This window comes from Aotus nancymaae, unplaced genomic scaffold, assembly GCF_030222135.1.
Source record: "Aotus nancymaae isolate 86718 unplaced genomic scaffold, 86718_ANA_hifiasm-v0.15.2.pri h1tg000028l, whole genome shotgun sequence".
Classification (NCBI taxonomy): Eukaryota; Metazoa; Chordata; class Mammalia; order Primates; family Aotidae; genus Aotus; species Aotus nancymaae.
In genome coordinates, this window is record NW_026988441.1 from 6638080 (window position 1) to 6656607 (window position 18528).

General features: G+C 55.8%; 2 protein-coding genes across 2 annotated transcripts; both read left to right on the forward strand.

Annotated features, from left to right (window-relative positions):
* The first annotated feature begins 4315 nt into the window (after positions 1-4315).
* On the forward strand, positions 4316-10857 carry CA11 (carbonic anhydrase 11). Its single transcript, XM_012460158.3, has 9 exons — positions 4316-4959; positions 5048-5122; positions 6175-6317; positions 8614-8799; positions 9012-9107; positions 9273-9345; positions 9435-9589; positions 9844-10009; positions 10730-10857. Exons 1-9 carry the CDS (start codon positions 4893-4895, stop codon positions 10753-10755), a joined length of 987 nt encoding a protein of 328 aa, XP_012315581.1. The 5' UTR covers positions 4316-4892; the 3' UTR covers positions 10756-10857.
* A 518-nt stretch (positions 10858-11375) lies between these two features.
* On the forward strand, positions 11376-18391 carry DBP (D-box binding PAR bZIP transcription factor). The gene is made up of 4 exons (XM_012460149.3): positions 11376-12019; positions 12857-13267; positions 15158-15369; positions 17901-18391. The coding sequence occupies exons 1-4, from the start codon at positions 11881-11883 to the stop codon at positions 18114-18116; spliced, it is 978 nt and encodes a 325-aa protein (XP_012315572.2). The 5' UTR covers positions 11376-11880; the 3' UTR covers positions 18117-18391.
* The last annotated feature ends 137 nt before the right edge of the window (positions 18392-18528 follow it).

The window sequence follows — 18528 nt, forward strand, 5'->3', positions numbered from 1 at the left end:
AAAGGAAAATCCTGTCTCAAACAAACAAACAAACAAAACCAAAAACCAAGAAACAAAACTCTTCTGGATCTGTGGGGTGTGGATTGCAAGGGGAGGGAAACTGGAGGGGGAGAAGCTGAGAAGGAAGCTGTGGGGAGGACGGAGGGGGAATGATGCATCCTGAGCCCTGATTAGGATTATGGGGATAGACAGAAAATTACAAAGTTAAATGTTGGCCAGGCACAGTGACTCATGCCTGTAATCCCAGCACTTTGGGAGGCTGAGGCGCGTGGATCACCTGAGGTCAGGAGTTTGAGCCCAGCCTGGCTAACATAGTGAAACCCCATCTCTACTAAAAATATAAAAAGTTAGCTGGGTGTGGTAGTGGGCATCTGTAATCCCAGCTACTCAGGAGGCTAAGGCTGGAGAATCGCTTGAACCCGGGAGGTGGAGGTTGCGGTGAGCCGAGGTCACGCCATTGCACTCCAGCCCGGGCAACAGGAGCAAGACTCCGTCTCGAAAAACAAAACAAAACAAAAAGCAAAGATTAGTTGGGCTTGGTGGTGGGCACCTGTAATCCCAGCTACTTGGGAGACTGAGGCAGAATTGCTTGAATCCCAAGGTGGAAGTTACAGTGAACAGAGATCATGAGACTGTGCCACCACTGGACTCCAGCCTGGGTGACAGAATGACTGTGTCTCAAAAAGAAAGGTTTTTTTTTGTTTTGTTTTGTTTTGTTTTGTAGAAATGGGGCTTCTCCATGTTGGCCAGGCTGGTCTCAAACTCCTGACCTCAGGTGATCCACCCTGGCCAAAAGTTAAATGTCATATCTACATCAGGAAGCCTTCCTCTAAAGCCCCACACAAAAACACTATTTTCTCAGCTGTCTCTCAGTGCCACGGTCCCTAAGTTTTTATGTCACTCACTCATTTACTCATTCAACATATTCTCCTGTGGTCTCCCTGGAAAATTCTGACATCCTGACCTGAGTCAGACCAGGGACTTTCCTAGTCTGGGAGGGTGAGGTAGGAGAGAGACCTGGGTACAATGAGATTTGGTGTGATATTCAACAATGGAAGCAGCTCAGGGCACTGTGGGAGCCTAGAGGAGGCACCTGGCCATGCCTTGGAGTTCAGGGAAGACTTCCTGGAGGAGGCAAGGCCCTCCGTGGGCACTGAAGAAAATCCAGTGTCACCCAGGCACATGGGAACTGGTAGACTCTCCAAGGAAAGACATCATGGGCATGGTTTCATTCAGTAATGCCTGATTTCTCTCCTGAGGACCCCCTGTATGCCATCCTATGTGTGCAGCAGTGAGGCTGGGACCCAAAGATGGGTCAGGCTTGGGCCTTCTGGTGGAACAGATAGGGACACAGTCCCTTCGTAATGAGATGTATGCTCCCTTGGAGGTAGCACAGAGCACTGTGAATGTTCACAGCAGGTACTGACACAGCCTGGGGTGGTCAGGGAGGGCTCCCTGGAGGAGGAAAGCTCTATATTTTAGGTAGAGTCTGCTTTTCCTGCAGTATCAGTCAGCCTTTCAATCTCTGTATATCTCTAGTTCCTTCATTTCCTGTGCCTCTTTTGGGTTCCGTATCTTTCTTTCTTCTTCTTTTTTTTTTTTCTGAGACAGAGTCTTACTCTGTCACTCAGGCTGGAATGCAGTGGCACGCTCTCAGCTTACTGCAACCTCCACCAGCCAGGTTCAAGTAATTCTCGTGCCTCATCCTCCTCAGTAATTGGGACTACAGGCACGCGCCACCACACCTGGCTAATGTTTGTAATTTTGGTAAAGTCGGGGTTTTACCATGTTGACCAGGCTGGTCTCGAACTCCTGACCTCAAGTGAGTGATCTGCCTGCCTCGGCCTCCCAAAGTGCTGAAATGACAGATGTGAGCCACCATTCCTTATTTTTTCTTTTTCATAAAAAATAGAGACGAGGTCTCACTATGTTGCCCAGGCTGGTCTTGAACTCCTGATCTCAAGTGATCCTCCCTCCTCAGCCTCACAAAGTGCTGGGATTACAGGCATGAACCACCAAGCCCGGCCAGCAACAGACAATTAGTATGTACCTTTCCTTCTTGTGTTCTTTCTCTGTGTCTCTCTCTACCCCTGACTCTCTGGGTGTCTCTTTGCATCTCTAAGTCTTTGAACGTCAGTCCCAAATCACTACCTCTGTCTTTCTGATTCCTCCTAGTCTCCCCCATTATGTCAGTTAGTCTGTTTCTGCATCTCTCTCCCTCTGTCTGGGTCTATCTCTGTCCATCCGTTCCTGTCTGTAGACGTCTCTTTCTCTGCACAGTGTCTCTATTTATAGATGTATAGATGTGTGTGTGTCTGTCCCCAGGTCTCTGTCTCTCTGTTTCTTTCTTTTTTTGGAGACAGTCTTGCTGTGTTGCCCAGGCTGGAGTGCAGTGGTGCAATCTCGGCTCACTGCAATCTCTGCCTCCTGGGTTCAAGCAATTCTCCTGCCTCAGCCTCCTGAGTAGCTGAGATTACAGTCACACAGCCCCATGCCTGGCTATTTTTTTTTCTTTTTTTTTGAGACAGAGTCTTGCTCTGTCACCCAGGCTGGAGTGCAGTGTCGGGATCTCAGCTCACTGCAACCTCCACCTCCTGGGTTCAAGCAATTCTCCTGCCTCAGCCTCCCGAGTAACTGGGATTACAGGCACGAGCCACCACACCCAGCTAATTTTTGTATTTTTAGTAGAGACAGGGTTTCACCATCTTGACCAGGCTGGTCTCAAATTCCTGACCTTATGATCCACGTGCCTCGGCCTCCCAAAGTGCTGGGATTGCAGGCGTGAGCCACCGTGCCCAGTCTGTGTGTTTCTGTCTCTCCCTCTCTCTGTATCTCTCTCCACCTGCATTGATGTATGTGTGTCTCTTTCTATGTCTCTCTGTCTCGTAATGCTTGGTGTCAGACAGACTAGACGCGGTGGCTGACATCTGTATTCCCAGCACTTTGGGAAGTGAAGGCAGGAGGATCCCTTGAGCCCAGAGTTCCAGACCAGCCTGGGCAATATAGCAAGACTATATCTCTGCAAAAAATAATTTAAAAAAATTAGCCCGGCAGGGTGGCACATGCCTGTAGTCCCAGTTATCTGGGAGGCTGAGGTGGAAAGAATGTTTAAGCCCAGGAGGTGGAGGCTGGATCGAGCCATGATCGCACCACTGTTCTCCAGCCTGTGTGACATTGCAAGACCTGCCTCCAAAAAGAAAAGAAAAGAAAAAGGCAATTAGCAGTTTCACTACCATTAGACGGGGTGAAAACTAACAACAACAGTGTGTGGTGTCTCTGAGTCTGGGTGTGGCTGCTCATGCCTGCAATCCTAGTGCTCTGGGAGGCTGAGGTCGGAGGATCCTTGAGGACAGGAGTTTGAGACCAGCCTGGGCAACATAGCCTGACCCCATCTCTAACCCCCAATACAAAAATCTGTTGTTTCTCTGTCTTTGGATCTCTCTTTCTCTCCCTTTTTGTCTCTCTCCACCCCAGAAGCTGCCTGATCTCTGAGTTTCTGAGTCTCTCTAAGTGTGTGTCTCTATGTCTCCACGTCTGTCTCGCTGCGTCTCTGTATCTCTTTTTCTGCCTCTTTCAGTATCTCATTCATTCTCCCTCCTCCTTCTCTTCCTCCTCCCTCCTCTTCCCTCTTCTTCCCCGCCTCTTCCTCCTCCCTCCTGCCTGGAGCTTTGTTCTCGCCTCTCTAACCCGCCGTCCCTCCGCCCTTCGTCTCCGTATCCATCTCAGGCTCCCCTCTCCGCCCCTAGCCTCCGCAGAAGTCGGTCCTCACCTCCAGCTCTCCGCCTCTGCCCTCCTGGCGCCTCCTCCCCGCCTCTCTCTCCCACGCCAGGTCTCTGCCTCCCCCTCCCGGCAAGCAGCCCTCACTGCACTCCAGGCTCCCAGGGGATCCCCCGGCCCCGTTAAGGAAGCCCCTGGCGGAGGACCCAGCGGAGCCCTGAGGCGAGGAAGAGGGGCTGCAGGCGCTGGGGTTGCTCCAACCTGGGTTCCTGCGAGCCGGGGGACCCCGCATCCTCCGAGGCTGACGGCTCCCAGCATGGAGACTTCCGAAGCCTCTCCCAGATCCACCTTAAGCGCTCCCCCCTTCCCCTTCCACCCGAGGCTGGGGAACAGCCTGCTCGGGGCCCCAGGTGTCCCGGCCACCCCCGCCCGCATGGCCCCAGCGCTGCTGGGAGCCGGGGACCAGCCCCCTACCTCCACCCGTATCCTCTCCCTTCGCACCCCCCACCCCTAGCCAACCCGCGGAGTGTTTGCTGCTATGAGATCACCTGCTCCCCCACCCAACAACAAAATTAAATAACACCACGGGAGAGGAGAAAGGGAGGGGGAGGAGGGAGGAAGGGACGAGAGAGAAGAGAGACTGAAACTGGGAGAAGAGGCTGGAGAGGAGGAGGTGGGGAGAGCACGAAGCTGGAGGCCGACACCGAGGGAGGGCGGGAGGAGGTGAAGAAGGAGAGAGGGGAGAAGAGGCAGGAGCAGGAAAGGATAGAGGGTGGAGGAGGAGGAGATGCTGGATGGAGACCTGGAGTTAGGTGGCTTGGGAGAGCTTAATGAAAAGAGAACGGAGAGGGGGGTGTGGGTTAGGAACCCAGAGGTAGCCCTGGGGGGAGCAGAAGGCTGAGAGGAGTAGGAAGATCGGGAGCTCGAGGGAGACTGGAGGATTCCGGGAAAAGAGGATAGGAAGGAGGAAAGGCACAGAGAGAAGGGGGAGAACAGTGGGCTTGAAGCAGGGTCTCAGTCCCTGGCTGCTTTGGCATTTGGGGAACTGGGACTCCCTGTGGGGAGGAGAGGAAAGCTGGAAGTCCTGGAGGGTCAGGGTTCTAGAAGGTGGGGACAGAGGAGCTGAGAGAGGGGGGCAGGGCGTCGGGCAGGGGTCCCTCGGAGGTCTCCTGGGGATGGGGGCTGCAGCTCGTCTGAGCGCCCCTCGAGCGCTGGTACTCTGGGCTGCACTGGGGGCAGCAGGTAAGACCTGGGGTTCCCGGCAGAAGCCCCCGAGGGAGGGTGGAGGTGGGGGTGCCAAGGAGAGGGATTCAGGCTGCTCTCTTCTCAGCTCACATCGGACCAGCGCCTGACCCCGAGGACTGGTGGAGCTACAAGGATAATCTCCACGGAAACTTCGTGCCAGGTGCAGCCAAGGCGGGGACCCAGGAGTCCGGCCCTCCCGGGGCCTCCTTCTTCAGACTCAGGAATCTGGGTTCCCAGCTCCCTCCTTCCCGCAGGACTAGGAGTCCCAGCCCCCTCCTCTGTCCCTCAGGAGTCAGGCCAGCTTCTGAACCCCAGGGGCTCACCATGGGACATTATACATGCGCATTTCAAGTAGTGAGTGGGAGTGAGTGGAAGGAAAGTGTGGGGGTGGAGATTCTGTGTGTGTTTGCAGGGAGAAGCAGTTCCCGGCTCCCGCTAGGAGCCAGAGGCTGGGTGGCCCCGTCCCCCACCTTCTCCAGCCCTCTCTTGCAGCTCCTCTCTCCAACACATTAATAATTATCCAGTTGTGGGACAAGAGATAGAGGAACTACAACTCCCATGGGGCTCTGGGGCAGGTAGACAGCAGAGGGGTAAGCTGATAGCCCTGGGGCCTGCTGGGAGTTGTAGTTCCTTCTACAATGGCTAACGATGGGTTGGATTGGCAGGGCGTGGTGGCTCTCGCCTGTAATCTCAGCACTTTAGGAGGCCGAGGTGCTTGGATCACCTGAGGTCAGGAGTTTGAGACCAGCCTGGCCAACATGGCGAAACCTCATCTCTACTAAAACAAAAATTAGCTGGGCGTGGTGGCACGCGCCTGTAATCCCAGCTACTCAGGAGACTGAGGCACAAGAATCGCTTGAACCTGGGAGGCGGAGGCTGCAGTGAGTCGAGATCATGCCACTGCACTCCAGTCTGGGTGACAGAGCAAGGCTCTGTCTCAAAAAAATAGTAATAACAAAAATTAAAAAGATGGGTTGGATTAAGAAGAGGCTGAGAGTATTAGGGAGTCTTAGAAAACTATTCCAAGATTCCTCTAGGACCCAGGATTCTGGATCCGAGCCCAGTCCTTCCTCAGACCCAGGAGTCCAGGTCCCCAGCCCCTCCTTCCCTGGGATCTGGGAGTCCAGACCACAGCCAACTCAGCAGATGCCAGCCCTGGGATCCAGCCTCTATTTCTGACGCCTTGTCCTCCTACTCCGACCCCACCCCCAGGGCCTCCTTTCTGGGGGCTGGTGAATGCAGCGTGGAGTCTGTGTGCTGTGGGGAAGCGGCAGAGTCCCGTGGATGTGGAGCTGAAGAGGGTCCTTTATGACCCCTTTCTGCCCCCATTAAGGCTCAGCACTGGAGGAGAGAAGGTAAGGGGCTTGGAGGGAGGAGCTGTTGAACCCACTGGGGATGGGCAGGAGTAGAGGCTGGGGAATGGGGTGCTGACGTAGGAGGGCAGCCTTGGGGAAGGAGAGGGCACCCAGTGGGTGGAGAGAAGGCTGCTCACACTCTAAAATGGATCACCCATTCTTTCCTTCCCAAGCATGGATCCCTAGTCTCCCCATCTCTCCAAAAACAATGAAAAGCAGAACATTTCCTATGCCAGGCAGGTTTAAAAGCCTCTAATCTCATAACCACCTCAGAAATTGGGTACAATTATTAACCTTATTTTATAGATGCAGAAACTGATGCACAGAGGGGTTAAGTTACTTGCCTAGGGTCACACAGCTGGAGAGCCAGCACTGGCATTCAAAGCGGGCAGTGTAGCATGAATGCTGGGACCCACTTTGCAATACCATCATGGGAACCATACTTTTTTTTTTTTTTTGGAGACAGAGTCTTGCTCTGTTGCCCAGGCTGGAGTGCAATGGCTGCAACCTCCACCTCCCGGGTTCAAGGGATTCTCCTGCCTCAGCCTCCCAAGTAGCTGGGATTATAGGCACCCACCACCACACCCAGCTTATTTTTGTATTTTTAGTAGAGATGAGGTTTCACCATGTTAGCCAGGCTGGTCTCGCACTCCTGACTCAGGTGATCTGCCTGCCTCAGCCTCCAAAAGTGCTGGAATTACAGGTGTGAGCCACCGTGCCTGGCCTATATATGCTGTTTACTTAAATAAAAATACAAAACTCTCTACCATTTTCCACAAGGCCCTACACCATTTGGCCCCCATAACCTCTCCCTCCTTTGTTCACTGGATTTCGGTGAAGTCTCTTTGCTGTCACTCAAACAGACCACCTCAGGGCCTTTGCACATGCTGTTCCCCCTTCTTGGAATGCTCTTCTCTCTTTTGCGAGTCACCCCTGCATATCCTCTAGGTCCCCATTAAAATGTCACCTTTGGCCAGGTGCAGTGGTTCATGCCTGTAATCCCAGTATTTTGGGAGGCCAAGCTTGAGCCCAGGAATTTCTTTTCTTTTTTTTTTTTTTTAGACAGTTTCACTCTTGTTCCCCAGGCTAGAGGGCAATGGTGCGATCTTGGCTCACCACAACCTCTGCCTCCAGGGTTCAAGTGATCTCCTGCCTCAGCCTCTCGAGTAGCTGGGATTACAGGCATGCGCCACCGTGTCTGGCTAATTTTTTGTATTTTTAGTAGAGATGGGGTTTCTTCACATTGGTCAGGCTGGTTTTGAACTGCCGACCTGAGGTGATCTGCCCACCTCGGCCTCTGAAAGTGCTGGGATTAGAGGTGTGAGCCACCGCACCCAGGCAAGCCTAGGAATTTAAGACCAGCCTGGGCAACATAGAAAGAACCTCTCTACCAAAAAAGAATTGAAAATTGAAAATTAGTTGGGTATGGTAGTAGGTGACTATGGTTCCGGCTACTTAGGAGGCTGAGGCAAGAGGATCGTTTAGAGTCCAGGAGTTCAAGGCTACAGTGAGCTGTGATTGTGCCACTGCAATCCAGCCTAGGTGACAAAGTGAGACTTTGTCTCAAAATAATAAATGAAAATAAAATGTCACCTTCATAGGGAAGCTTTTCCTGACACCCCCATCTAAGCTGGGTTCCCCATGACATCTCAGAGCTCCCAGTTCCCCTAAGCATGAGCTCTGGATGTAATTAATTAAGCAGTTACTTCTGTGATTCACAATTGTCTGTCTCACCTTCGTTAGAACATAAGCTCTATGAGGCCCAAGACTTTTGTCTTCTTGTATATTGCTCTATTCTTGCCATCCATGGCGCATAGCACCAGCTCTGTCCATATTAATCAAACAAATTCACCAATATTGGGTACCAACTTACAGACTAGGACAGAGCCTGGAAAGTGATCGGTGTATGTTGAATGATTAAATGACTGTCAGAGGCTGGGCACGTAGTTCATGCCTATAACCCCAGCACTTTGAGAGGCCAAAGCAGGCAGATCACCAGAGGTCAGGATTTCTAGAGCAGCCTGGCCAACATGATGAAACCCCGTCTCTACCAAAAATCCCAAAATTAGCCAGGTGTGGTGGCACACACCTGTAGTCCCAGCTACTTGGGAGGCTGAGGGAGGAGAATCGCTTGAACCCAGGAGGCAGAGGTTGCAGTGAGCTGAGATCTCGCCACTACACTCCAGCCTCGGCAACAGAGCGAGACTCCATCTTTAAAAAAAAAAAGACTGTTGGAATCAGAAAATGTAGGAAAAGATCTCTCCCTGCCCCCTGACAGCTCCCGCCTCTCCCACAGCTCCGGGGAACCTTGTACAACACCGGCCGACATGTCTCCTTCCTGCCTGCACCTCGACCTGTGGTCAATGTGTCTGGGGGTCCCCTCCTCTATAGCCACCGACTCAGTGAACTGCGACTGCTGTTTGGAGCTCGCGACGGAGCCGGCTCCGAACATCAGATCAACCATCAGGGCTTCTCTGCTGAGGTGGTAGCCACTGACTGTTTACCTGCGACCCTCCGCCCTGAGTCACCCCAATTCCTCCCACCTCACCCCCCTTAGTGCCTCACCCCATCCTCCTCCACAGAACTGGCCTCCCACCCTAAGCACTAAGACTCGGCCTGATTCGGGCCCCAAAGCTGGGGTCATGCTCTCCTCCCCTTCTGCTGGGGGACCCCGTGCTCTGTGCTATCCGGCAGGTGCAGCTGATTCACTTCAACCAGGAACTCTACGGGAATTTCAGCGCCGCCTCCCGCGGCCCTAATGGCCTGGCCATTCTCAGCCTCTTTGTCAACGTGAGCGGAGGCGAGATTCGAAGGGAGGGAGGAGCTGGGTGCCTGGAACCCGGGGTCTCAGAGAAGCGGGGTCCTGGGAGGTCCAGACTCCTGGGTCCTGGGGGAGGAGAAGGCTGAGGGCTTGGGCTTCTGGGCTCCTGGGTCCTCACCTCGTACCCCACACAGGTGGCCGGTAGCTCTAACCCATTCCTCAGTCGCCTTCTTAACCGCGACACCATCACACGCATCTCCTACAAGAGTAAGTCCCTGGCGTGCCGGGGGCAGAGGCCACACGCGAGAGGGGTTCAAGAGTGGCACCCTCTTGACTCTGGCCTGATATTCCTGCAGATGATGCCTACTTTCTTCAAGACCTGAGCCTGGAGCTCCTGTTCCCCGAATCCTTCGGCTTCATCACCTATCAGGGCTCTCTCAGCACCCCGCCCTGCTCCGAGACTGTCACCTGGATCCTCATTGACCGGGCCCTCAATATCACCTCCCTCCAGGTGACTCTGTCCGTACCGCCCTTCCTAGGCCTGGGTACTCCACTCACTGACCTGGGTATCCCCTTGCTCACCTGCCCTCCCTCTCCTCATAGACTGTGAACTCAAGGAGGTAAGAGGGTCAGACCACCTTTGGGGGGTGGGGTGGGGCTGAGAACAGGCCCCGCCTACAGGCTCCCAGGGGCGGGATTTCTTGCGTGACGTCACGAAGACCATTCATTAGTCACTCCCAGTTTCCCACCCTCCTTCCACGGCAGATGCACTCCCTGAGACTCCTGAGCCAGAATCCTCCATCCCAGATCTTCCAGAGCCTCAGCGGTAACGGCCGGCCCCTGCAGCCCTTGGCCCACAGGGCACTGAGGGGCAACAGGGACCCCCGGCACCCCGAGAGGCGCTGCCGAGGCCCCAACTACCGCCTGCATGGTATGGTCCAGTCTGCACCCCGTCTGCGTCTTGGGCTAGCCCGCTTATTTGTGTCTCCCTTAGGTGTCTCAATGTGGTTCAGTCCCATCCTCCTTCCTGCTTCTGTATGGTCTAGCCTCCTGAGCTCTCCCTTTTTCTCTCTCTCTCTACGTGTCCACGTGGTACAGTCCACCTCCCGGCCCTAGGCCATTGCTGGCCCACGATTTGTCCTCTTCACTGCTTTGCAACTTGGGCTATAACCCATGATCCCTGTCTTCCTATGGTCCAATTACCTACTGTGCTTCCTATTACTGTGAATTTCCAAAATGGTACCGCTTGGATCCTCTCCCCGCTTCCAAGACGTACTACCCTATGCCGTTCCACAGTCTGACTACTCCCTTCCCCCTTACTGAGAAACTACAAGGTACAGCACCTTCCCTCCACCTACTGCCTCCCTGTGGTTCAGCCCAGGGATCTCACATCCCCCTTGGCTTCGCAAGATGGTACGGTCTACATCCCCCATGAAGTCCTTCAAGTAGTTCAGCCTAAGGCCGAATCTGGAAGTCCAGATTTCCCCCTCCTGTTGCCTTCCTGTGGTTCAGCCCAGTGCTTCTCGACCGGGTACATTCCGGTTCCTCGCTGGCAGACTCCCGACGGTGGAGCCCTGCGCGGCGCAGCGCACGCCCCGCTGCCCCGTCCATCCTAAAGTGACGCCCCCTGCCGTTGTCGTTTGTCTTACAGTGGATGGTGCCCTCCATGGTCGCTGAGACTCCCCTTCGAGGATTGCACCCGCCCGTCCTAAGCCTCCCCACGAGGCGAGGGGAGTTATCCTAAAACAATGCTATTAAAGGGACAGAATACTTCCTGTTTCTCAGTTGTTTGATTCTAGGCGCGGTGGGGAAACATTTAGGTATTAACAGCCTTCTTCCGGAAACCAAACATCCTCTTTCTAAGCCCCCGCTACCCGGTTTTTTGGCTTCCTGCTTCTCAAAACCATCGTTAGGACCGCGGCCCCTTTAAGCAGCGCCCCTCTTCCCCCATTACCCCCCCACCCCTCCACCATCAGGCAGCACGAGCAGAGCCATGTGCTTCCCCCTCCCGCCTGCCTCATTGGCCCAAACTGGGTCACGGTCCCGCCCCCAGCACCGCCTCCTATTGGGCAAATGTAGGTCAGTGTCCCGCCTCCCTCCGAAAGGCAAGGCAACTTCACGCGCTGAGCCCCTCACGCGCCCTCCCGGGCCTTGGCGGATCCGGAAGCCCCATTGGCTGGGCGTCTCAAGGGGTCGGAAACGATTGGCCTGTGCTTGCAGCCGGAGGGAGGCACGAGGCTGGGGTGCATGCCCACAGAGGCGGGCGGGGCTGGACGCGCCGGGCGGAGACCGGGAGGAGGGGCGCGCGCTGTGGCGTCGGGTGTTTTGGTTTGGATTTTTTTTTTTCCGCGAAAGAAGTTTGCTTTGGCCACGCCTCAAGGAGGCCGCCTCCTCCTGCCCCCTCCTCCGCCCCTCCGTGCACACCTCTCGGTGCAGATTGCAAAGCGCCTTCCGTTGCGAGAGCTGCAGATTTTGCAAGAGCCAGGCTCGCCCACCTTGTAGAAGGAGCGCCTTGGGTCCCCTCGCACTCTCGTTGCAAAGAGCCGGCCGCTTGATTTGGACGCCCCCTCTGCCAGACTGCATGATCTCCCGGCACCCTCTTGAGTTGCACGTTTCTGCACCAAGGACCTCAAATCCCCGTCGCTCCTAGGATTTGCAGCGTTCTGGATACTGGAGGCTTGCAGGATACATTCGCCCGCCCCTGGGCAGACACTCGTCCAAACCACTGGAGTGTGCCGGTGACTGGCAGGCCAGCCCTTCGCCTCTCCATGAGCCCGTGAGCCTGGGGGCAGGTGCCAGGCGATGGCGCGGCCTGTGAGCGACAGGACCCCGGCCCCTCTGCTGCTGGGCGGCCCGGCCGGGACCCCTCCCGGCGGGGGAGCTCTGCTTGGGCTGCGGAGCCTTCTGCAGGGGACCAGCAAGCCCAAAGAGCCGGCCAGCTGTGAGTTCTAACCCCCATCTCACCCAGTTTGGACACCCCACTCCCTTAGGGACTCAAGTGCCGTGAGGTGGGGGGTGGGGGAGTCCATCTTCCCAGCCTTAATCTACTAAATTACTCAGGTGTTTAAGCCCCTAGATCCCTCAGCGCCCAGGACCCAAAAGCGCTGGCTCTGAAGCCCGTCCACCCTGAGGACCCAGGCACCAAGGTCCCCAACGTCCTCCTCCCTCAGTTCCCAGCTTCCTCTTCCTTTTGGTCCGGGAGCCTGGACCCCTGGGGTCCCAGGGAGGGGGTGTGTCGGGTGCTCACACGGTGGTGACACGGGCTTGGGCGGGGCGTCATGGGGTCACATGGAGTCTAGGGATGAGGAATGTGCCCTAGGAATAGAGCCCCTTACTGCCCCTTACAGATGGTGGGGGAGGGGGAAGGGGGTACAGCGTGCAGGGGATGGGGGGTTGGGTAATTACAGTGGAATTACAGAGCTGTCATTTTTCTCTCACCTGACCAACCCTCCACCTACCCTGTCCCTGCCTCCCTATTCCTGAACTTCCGTCCCGCTTTCTCTGGGTCGCTGTTTTTCTGTATCTCTATCACTTCCCGGGCTTCTGTCCCCATCTCTGTGAATCTCTGTCCACCTGTCTCTACCGCCCCCGTCTCCGTTCTTTCTGGGTCTCTCTCCCACTCTGCGTCTCCATCCCTTCCTCTCCTGTCTCTCCCCTTCGACCCCCCCGTCCCCTCTTTCTCTGGATCTCCTCCCTGTGCCTCTCGGACTCTGGGTCTCTTCGCCACCTCAATCTCCCCACCTCACTCTCATCCCATCCCGTCTTTCCCGGCCCGCAGGTCTCCTGAAGGAAAAGGAGCGCAAGTCGGCCCTGCCCGCAGCCACAACCCCTGGACCGGGTCTGGAGACGGCGGGCCCGGCGGATGCCCCGTCTGGGGCGGTGGTGGGCGGCGGGTCCCCGCGGGGTCGCCCGGGGGCGGTGCCCGGCCCGGGTCTGTTGGCGCCACTGCTGTGGGAGCGCACGCTGCCGTTCGGCGATGTGGAGTACGTGGACCTGGACGCCTTCCTGCTGGAGCACGGGCTCCCGCCCAGCCCGCCAGCCCCCGGTGGCCCGTCGCCGGAGCCGTCGCCCGTGCGGACGCCTGCACCCTCCCCAGGGCCTGGCTCCTGCGGCTCAGCTTCCCCCAACTCCTCTCCTGGGCACGCCCCCGCCCGGGCTGCCCTCGGGGCCGCCAGCGGTCACCGCGCAGGTGCGGCGAGGGGGGCGGGGCGGGTCAGGACGGGGCGGGGCTTAGACCCAGGGGGCGGGGCTGTGCGACGCTGAGGGCTGGGACCGTGGGACCCGGCTGCGGCCTCGAATTCTGTGTTCACTTGTCGAGAGGTGTCGTGGGAGGGGCCCGGATTCTATGTCTTTTAATGGGTCAGGGACTTGGTCTTCTGAATCTATAGGGGAGGAGAGACTTGAGACCCTAAATTCCTGGAAGCCTGCCCAATGAGATTTTGTGGGTTTTTCTGTGGGACGTGGGGATACAGGATATGGATACTCGTGAAGCCACAACTGGAAGTCCGGAACACCAGAGTTATTTACTGGAGAGTGAACTGACCCCAGAATCTGGGTCCATATCGATGGAACTGAGATAGGACTGGAGCCCCTGGGTCCTTTACAGGGGCAAAGGCAAGGGAGGGGCACAGACTTCTGTTTTCCCCGGACACAAGTCTTGGCACTTGGCAGCCCAGGTTCCTGGGTTCCCCAGTGGGGCGTGCTGCAGCCCCGGGTCCTAGAGTTCTTCAGAAGGGAAAACATTGGGGATCTTACTTCTGGATCCTCCAGTTGGGGCTAGGACCGAGCTTTCTATATTCCTGGGCGAGGAGAGGCCTGGGACCCCAGAATCGTGGGTACCCTAGTGGCTGGGGGCCTGGGAAGATCCAGGGGGCCAATGTTCCCCGGAGAGCAGGGGGTTGGGATCTTTGGGGATTGGAGCTATGAGGAAAGATGTTTCCCTTTGAGCACGCTGAGGTCTCCAGGGACCAACTGCAGGTTGGGGAGTCCTGGGAACACCTGCCCCAGGTCCGACCTCCGGGCGGAAACAGGGCCCTACCCTCCCCAGCCGCACATTCCTGCGCCACGTGAGTCCTCCCCTCCCTCCTCTGCGCTTTGCGCAGGCGCCTTCACGCGCGAGGGGGCGGGGCCGGGGGAACATGAGGGCTCCGGTGGTGGGGGGGGCCTTGGAGGAAGGGAGGAGGAGGGAAGCAGGCATCAGCACGTGACTCGGCCCTGAACCTGTGTCCTCAGCTGGCCCCGGCTGGCTGGCGCTTAAAGGTACAGGCGCCTTCTTTCGAACCAACCTTCTGGAACCTTAGAGCAGCTTCTCCTCTTCTTCCCTAACTCTTCTCAGCGAGTAGCTCTTAGACTCTTAACTTGAGAACTTTAAAGTGCAGTAGATTCTTTTTCTCTGGACAGCCTGGGGTCTAAGCTTAGGTCGTGGATTTGGTAAGTAGGATTCAGGCTAGACTGAACTAACAAACACAGTGCATCTTAAGTCCTGAGGTTTTAGAAGCCATAACTCTGATTCATGGGTTACCTAGGGCGTCATTTATGACTGGGACTCAGTTTCCTTGTTAGTAAAGGTAGATATGGCTCCATGATCTCTAAGCATCTTTATGGCTTAGCGAAACCTTCATTTTTCTCTTTTTTTTTGGAGACAGTCTCGCTCTGTTGCCCAGGCTGGAGCGCAGTGGTGCGATCTCAGCTCACTGCAACCTCCACCTCCCACGTTCAAGCAATTCTCCTGCCTCAGCCTCCCTAGTAGCTGGGATTACAGGCGCCTGCCACTATACTCGGCTAATTTTTGTATTTTTAGTAGAGATGAGGATTTCCCCATGTTGATACTGGTCTCAAACTCCTGACCTCAGGTGGTCTGCCCGCCTCAGCCTCCCAAAGTGCTGGGATTACAGGCATGGGCCACCGCACTCGACCAAGAGAACCTTCATATTTTATATTAGGGAGTTTAATCCCTGGCTGAATTTATGCTAGATCCCAGAAAGGCTTTGCATGTGGCTACAATACCTGAGCAAGAGGAAGCTTCTGGAAACCCCCTCCCTAAAATAAATACTCAGCTGACATGTGCTGTTTCCCCAAGGCCTGACCTCTCGGGACACACCCAGCCCTGTGGACCCAGACACCGTGGAGGTGCTGATGACCTTTGAACCCGACCCAGCTGATCTTGCCCTATCAAGCATTCCTGGCCATGAGACCTTTGACCCTCGGAGACATCGCTTCTCAGAGGAGGAACTTAAGCCCCAGCCAATCATGAAGAAGGCAAGGAAAATCCAGGTGCCAGAGGAGCAGAAGGTGAGCAGTGCTGGATGTGGGACAGGCTTGGCTAGAAACATGCCCCACAGCCAGGGAGGGGCCCTTTCTCACAGTCAGGCCTGGGCTTCTCCCTGGGATTACTGCTCAGCCTCTCCTGGCCTGCCGCCACGGATTAGACCTCCCTGGCCACGGAGCACAGGGGCAGGGGCCTAAGATTTATGAAGATGGTGTCAGCTGGGTGAGGGGCCTCACTCATGTAATCTCAGCACTTTTCAGGGCTGAGGCAGCAGGATCGCTTGAGCTCAGGAGTTCAAGACTAGCGTGGGCAACATGGCAAAACCCCATTTCTATCAGCTACTCCGGAGGCTAAGGTGGGAGGATTGCTTGTACCTGGGAGGTTGAGGCTGCAGTGAGCCACCGCTGCACTCCAGCCTGGGTGACAGAGCAAGACCCTGTCTTAAAACAAAAGACAGTGTCACTGTGGGGTGCTGACTCAGCCAGCTCTGCTAGGTCTCTTTATATAGACTTGAAGCCTCTCCTATTACTTGGGTCCAGAACCCTCAGTGGGACAGGTCTCAGGCTCCACCAGGCACAACTGCGAAGGACAGTCTTCCCTGGCAATGGGATATCAGCCTGTGGCCTGTCTCTCCTTACTCAGCAGGCCTTTGATCTCTGGTGTGGGGGGTTCCTTTGGTGTGATGGCATTTGGCTAGGAGGCAGACTCTGCCAGCCCCTTTAGGCCTTGTTTCCTGGGCCTGGACTTCTCACTGGTGGGAGACTTCAGGCTCTTGTTAGTGGTCAGGGCCACTTTCTGATGTGGGGTGATTTGAGCAGTGATAGCATCTTTACATCATTTTGTTTTTTGCCATTATGGGAGTCTTCCCTGGGAAGAATTGCTTGGGCTTCTGTTATAAGACTGTCATTCCCGGCCAGGCGTGATGGCTTATGCCTGTAATCCTAGCACTTTGGGAGGCTGAGGTGGGTGGATCATGAGGTCAGGAGATCGAGACCATCCTGGCCAACATGGTGAAACTCCATCTCTACTAAAAATACAAAAATTAGTTGGGCATGATGGTGCGTGCCTGTAGTCCCAGCTACTTGGGAGGATGAGGCAGGAGAATCACTTGAACCCGGGAGGCGGAGGGTGCAGTGAGCCAAGATTCACCACTGCACAATCTCCAGCCTGGCGACAGAGTGAGACTTTGTCTCAAAAAAATAAACAACAGTCCAGGCAGGGTGGCTCATGCCTGAAATCCCAGCACTTTGGGAGGCTGAGGTGGGCGGATCATGAGGTCAGATCAAGGCCATCCTGGCTAACACAGTGAAACGCTGTCTCTACTAAAAATACAAAAAATTAGCCGGGCGTGGTAGTGGGCACCTGTCGTCCCAGCTACTCAGAAGGCTGAGGCAGGAGAATTGCTTGAACCTGGGAGGCGGAGGTTGCAGTGCGCTGAGATCACAACACTGCACTCTAGCCTGGGTGACAGAGCAAGACTCCATCTCAAAAAAAAAAATTCACAGGGCATGGTAGCAGGCACCTGTATTCCCAGCTACTCAGGAGGCTGAGGCAGGAGAATCACTTGAACCCAGGAGGTGGAGGTTGCAGTGAGCTGAGATCACACCATTGCACTCCAGCCTGGGTGACAGAGCCTGATTCCATCTCAAAAACAAGACTTTGCCATGTCCTTGTGTAAGACATAGCTACCTGAGCAGCTAGGATGAGCCTATAAGTCAAATCTACACCAATGGTTTCTCCTGCTAGAGGGTTCTGTTACTAGGGACTGGATTTAACCTCACAAACAGGAACTCGGCTTTCATTAAATGGTGGAGCGGGGAGCATCTTTCTGAGCCAAGTGGTCCTTGGTTACTAAGGAGTAGTCCTCCTTAGGAAGCAACTTCCACGATGGGAGGACTTCAGGTATAATCCTCTCGGGAGGTCCCAGGGTAGTCCCCTTTCCTAAGGGACACCTCTTCTCTCAGTCAGGTCCTGTTGGGGAGGAGGCTGTTTTTGGTCTCAGTTCAAGGTCAGAGACAGGCCACAGTCATTTAAACCACTTAGACCTCACTTTTGTTTGCTGAGGATGGATGAGGTTGCCTTGGCAACCAGGTCAGAAGGGGCCCAGCTCTGGGAGGATTATTATGGGACACCAAACCCTATCACCAGGGCACCAGGCTTTCCTTAGCAACCGGGATCTGGAAAGGTGATGTGCACGGCAGTGCTTTTCACTGGGAGAAGCCCTCAGACCATGAAGGCCTTGTTGCTAGGGAACAAGCATCCTTATCAACCAGGAGCTAACTGCAGGCCCTTTATCATGTGGGGAGGGCTGGGGTCCGCTTTGCACAGTGAAGACTTGAAGCCCAGTTGCTTGAGGGTGGGGGCCTATCTCATGCCTTTACTGTTGCTAGGGGCCCAATCTGTTTAGCAACCAGGGCCCTAGAAAGGCAGACCCTTGGATTCCTATGCCAGCGGAGACGCGGCATGGTTTAGGCCCCACTGCTGGGGCTCCCTTCCTCTCTCGCTGGGACCTGGGTCCCTCTAGACCTCAGTGCTCTCCCCGCTTCTCCCCCAGGACGAGAAATACTGGAGCCGGCGATACAAGAACAACGAGGCAGCCAAGCGGTCCCGGGATGCCCGACGGCTCAAGGAGAACCAGATTTCGGTGCGGGCGGCCTTCCTGGAGAAGGAGAACGCCCTGCTGCGGCAGGAAGTGGTGGCAGTGCGCCAGGAGCTGTCCCACTACCGCGCCGTGCTGTCCCGATACCAGGCCCAGCACGGGGCCCTGTGAGGCTGCCCCACACCCCCACCTGGCGGAGCTCTCCTCCGCCTGGCTGAGACTTACGCCTAGTTCCCTCCTTGCCCTGTGGCCCACGGGCGGGCCAGCTGGGTGCCCCAGGGACATGATGATGCAGATAAATACATTTATATTTTTAAGAAAAAGCGAGCCTCCCCCCTCCCTTGCGGGGGCGGGGAAGGTCCTCTGTGTGTGTCCCCGGCACGTCAGGGACCCCATCCTCCCACCGCCTCCGTTAACATGATCCTGAATAAATCTTGAGAACCCCAGAGCCAGCTGTTGTGGAAGAGGAGGGCAGCTTCCTGGCATACTGGCTACAGCCCGTGGGCAGCTCTGGGCTGCCGTCCATAGAGGGCAGGCGCTGCTGGAAGTGCTGGAGTCTGAGCTCCCCCCAGCGGGCTGTCGG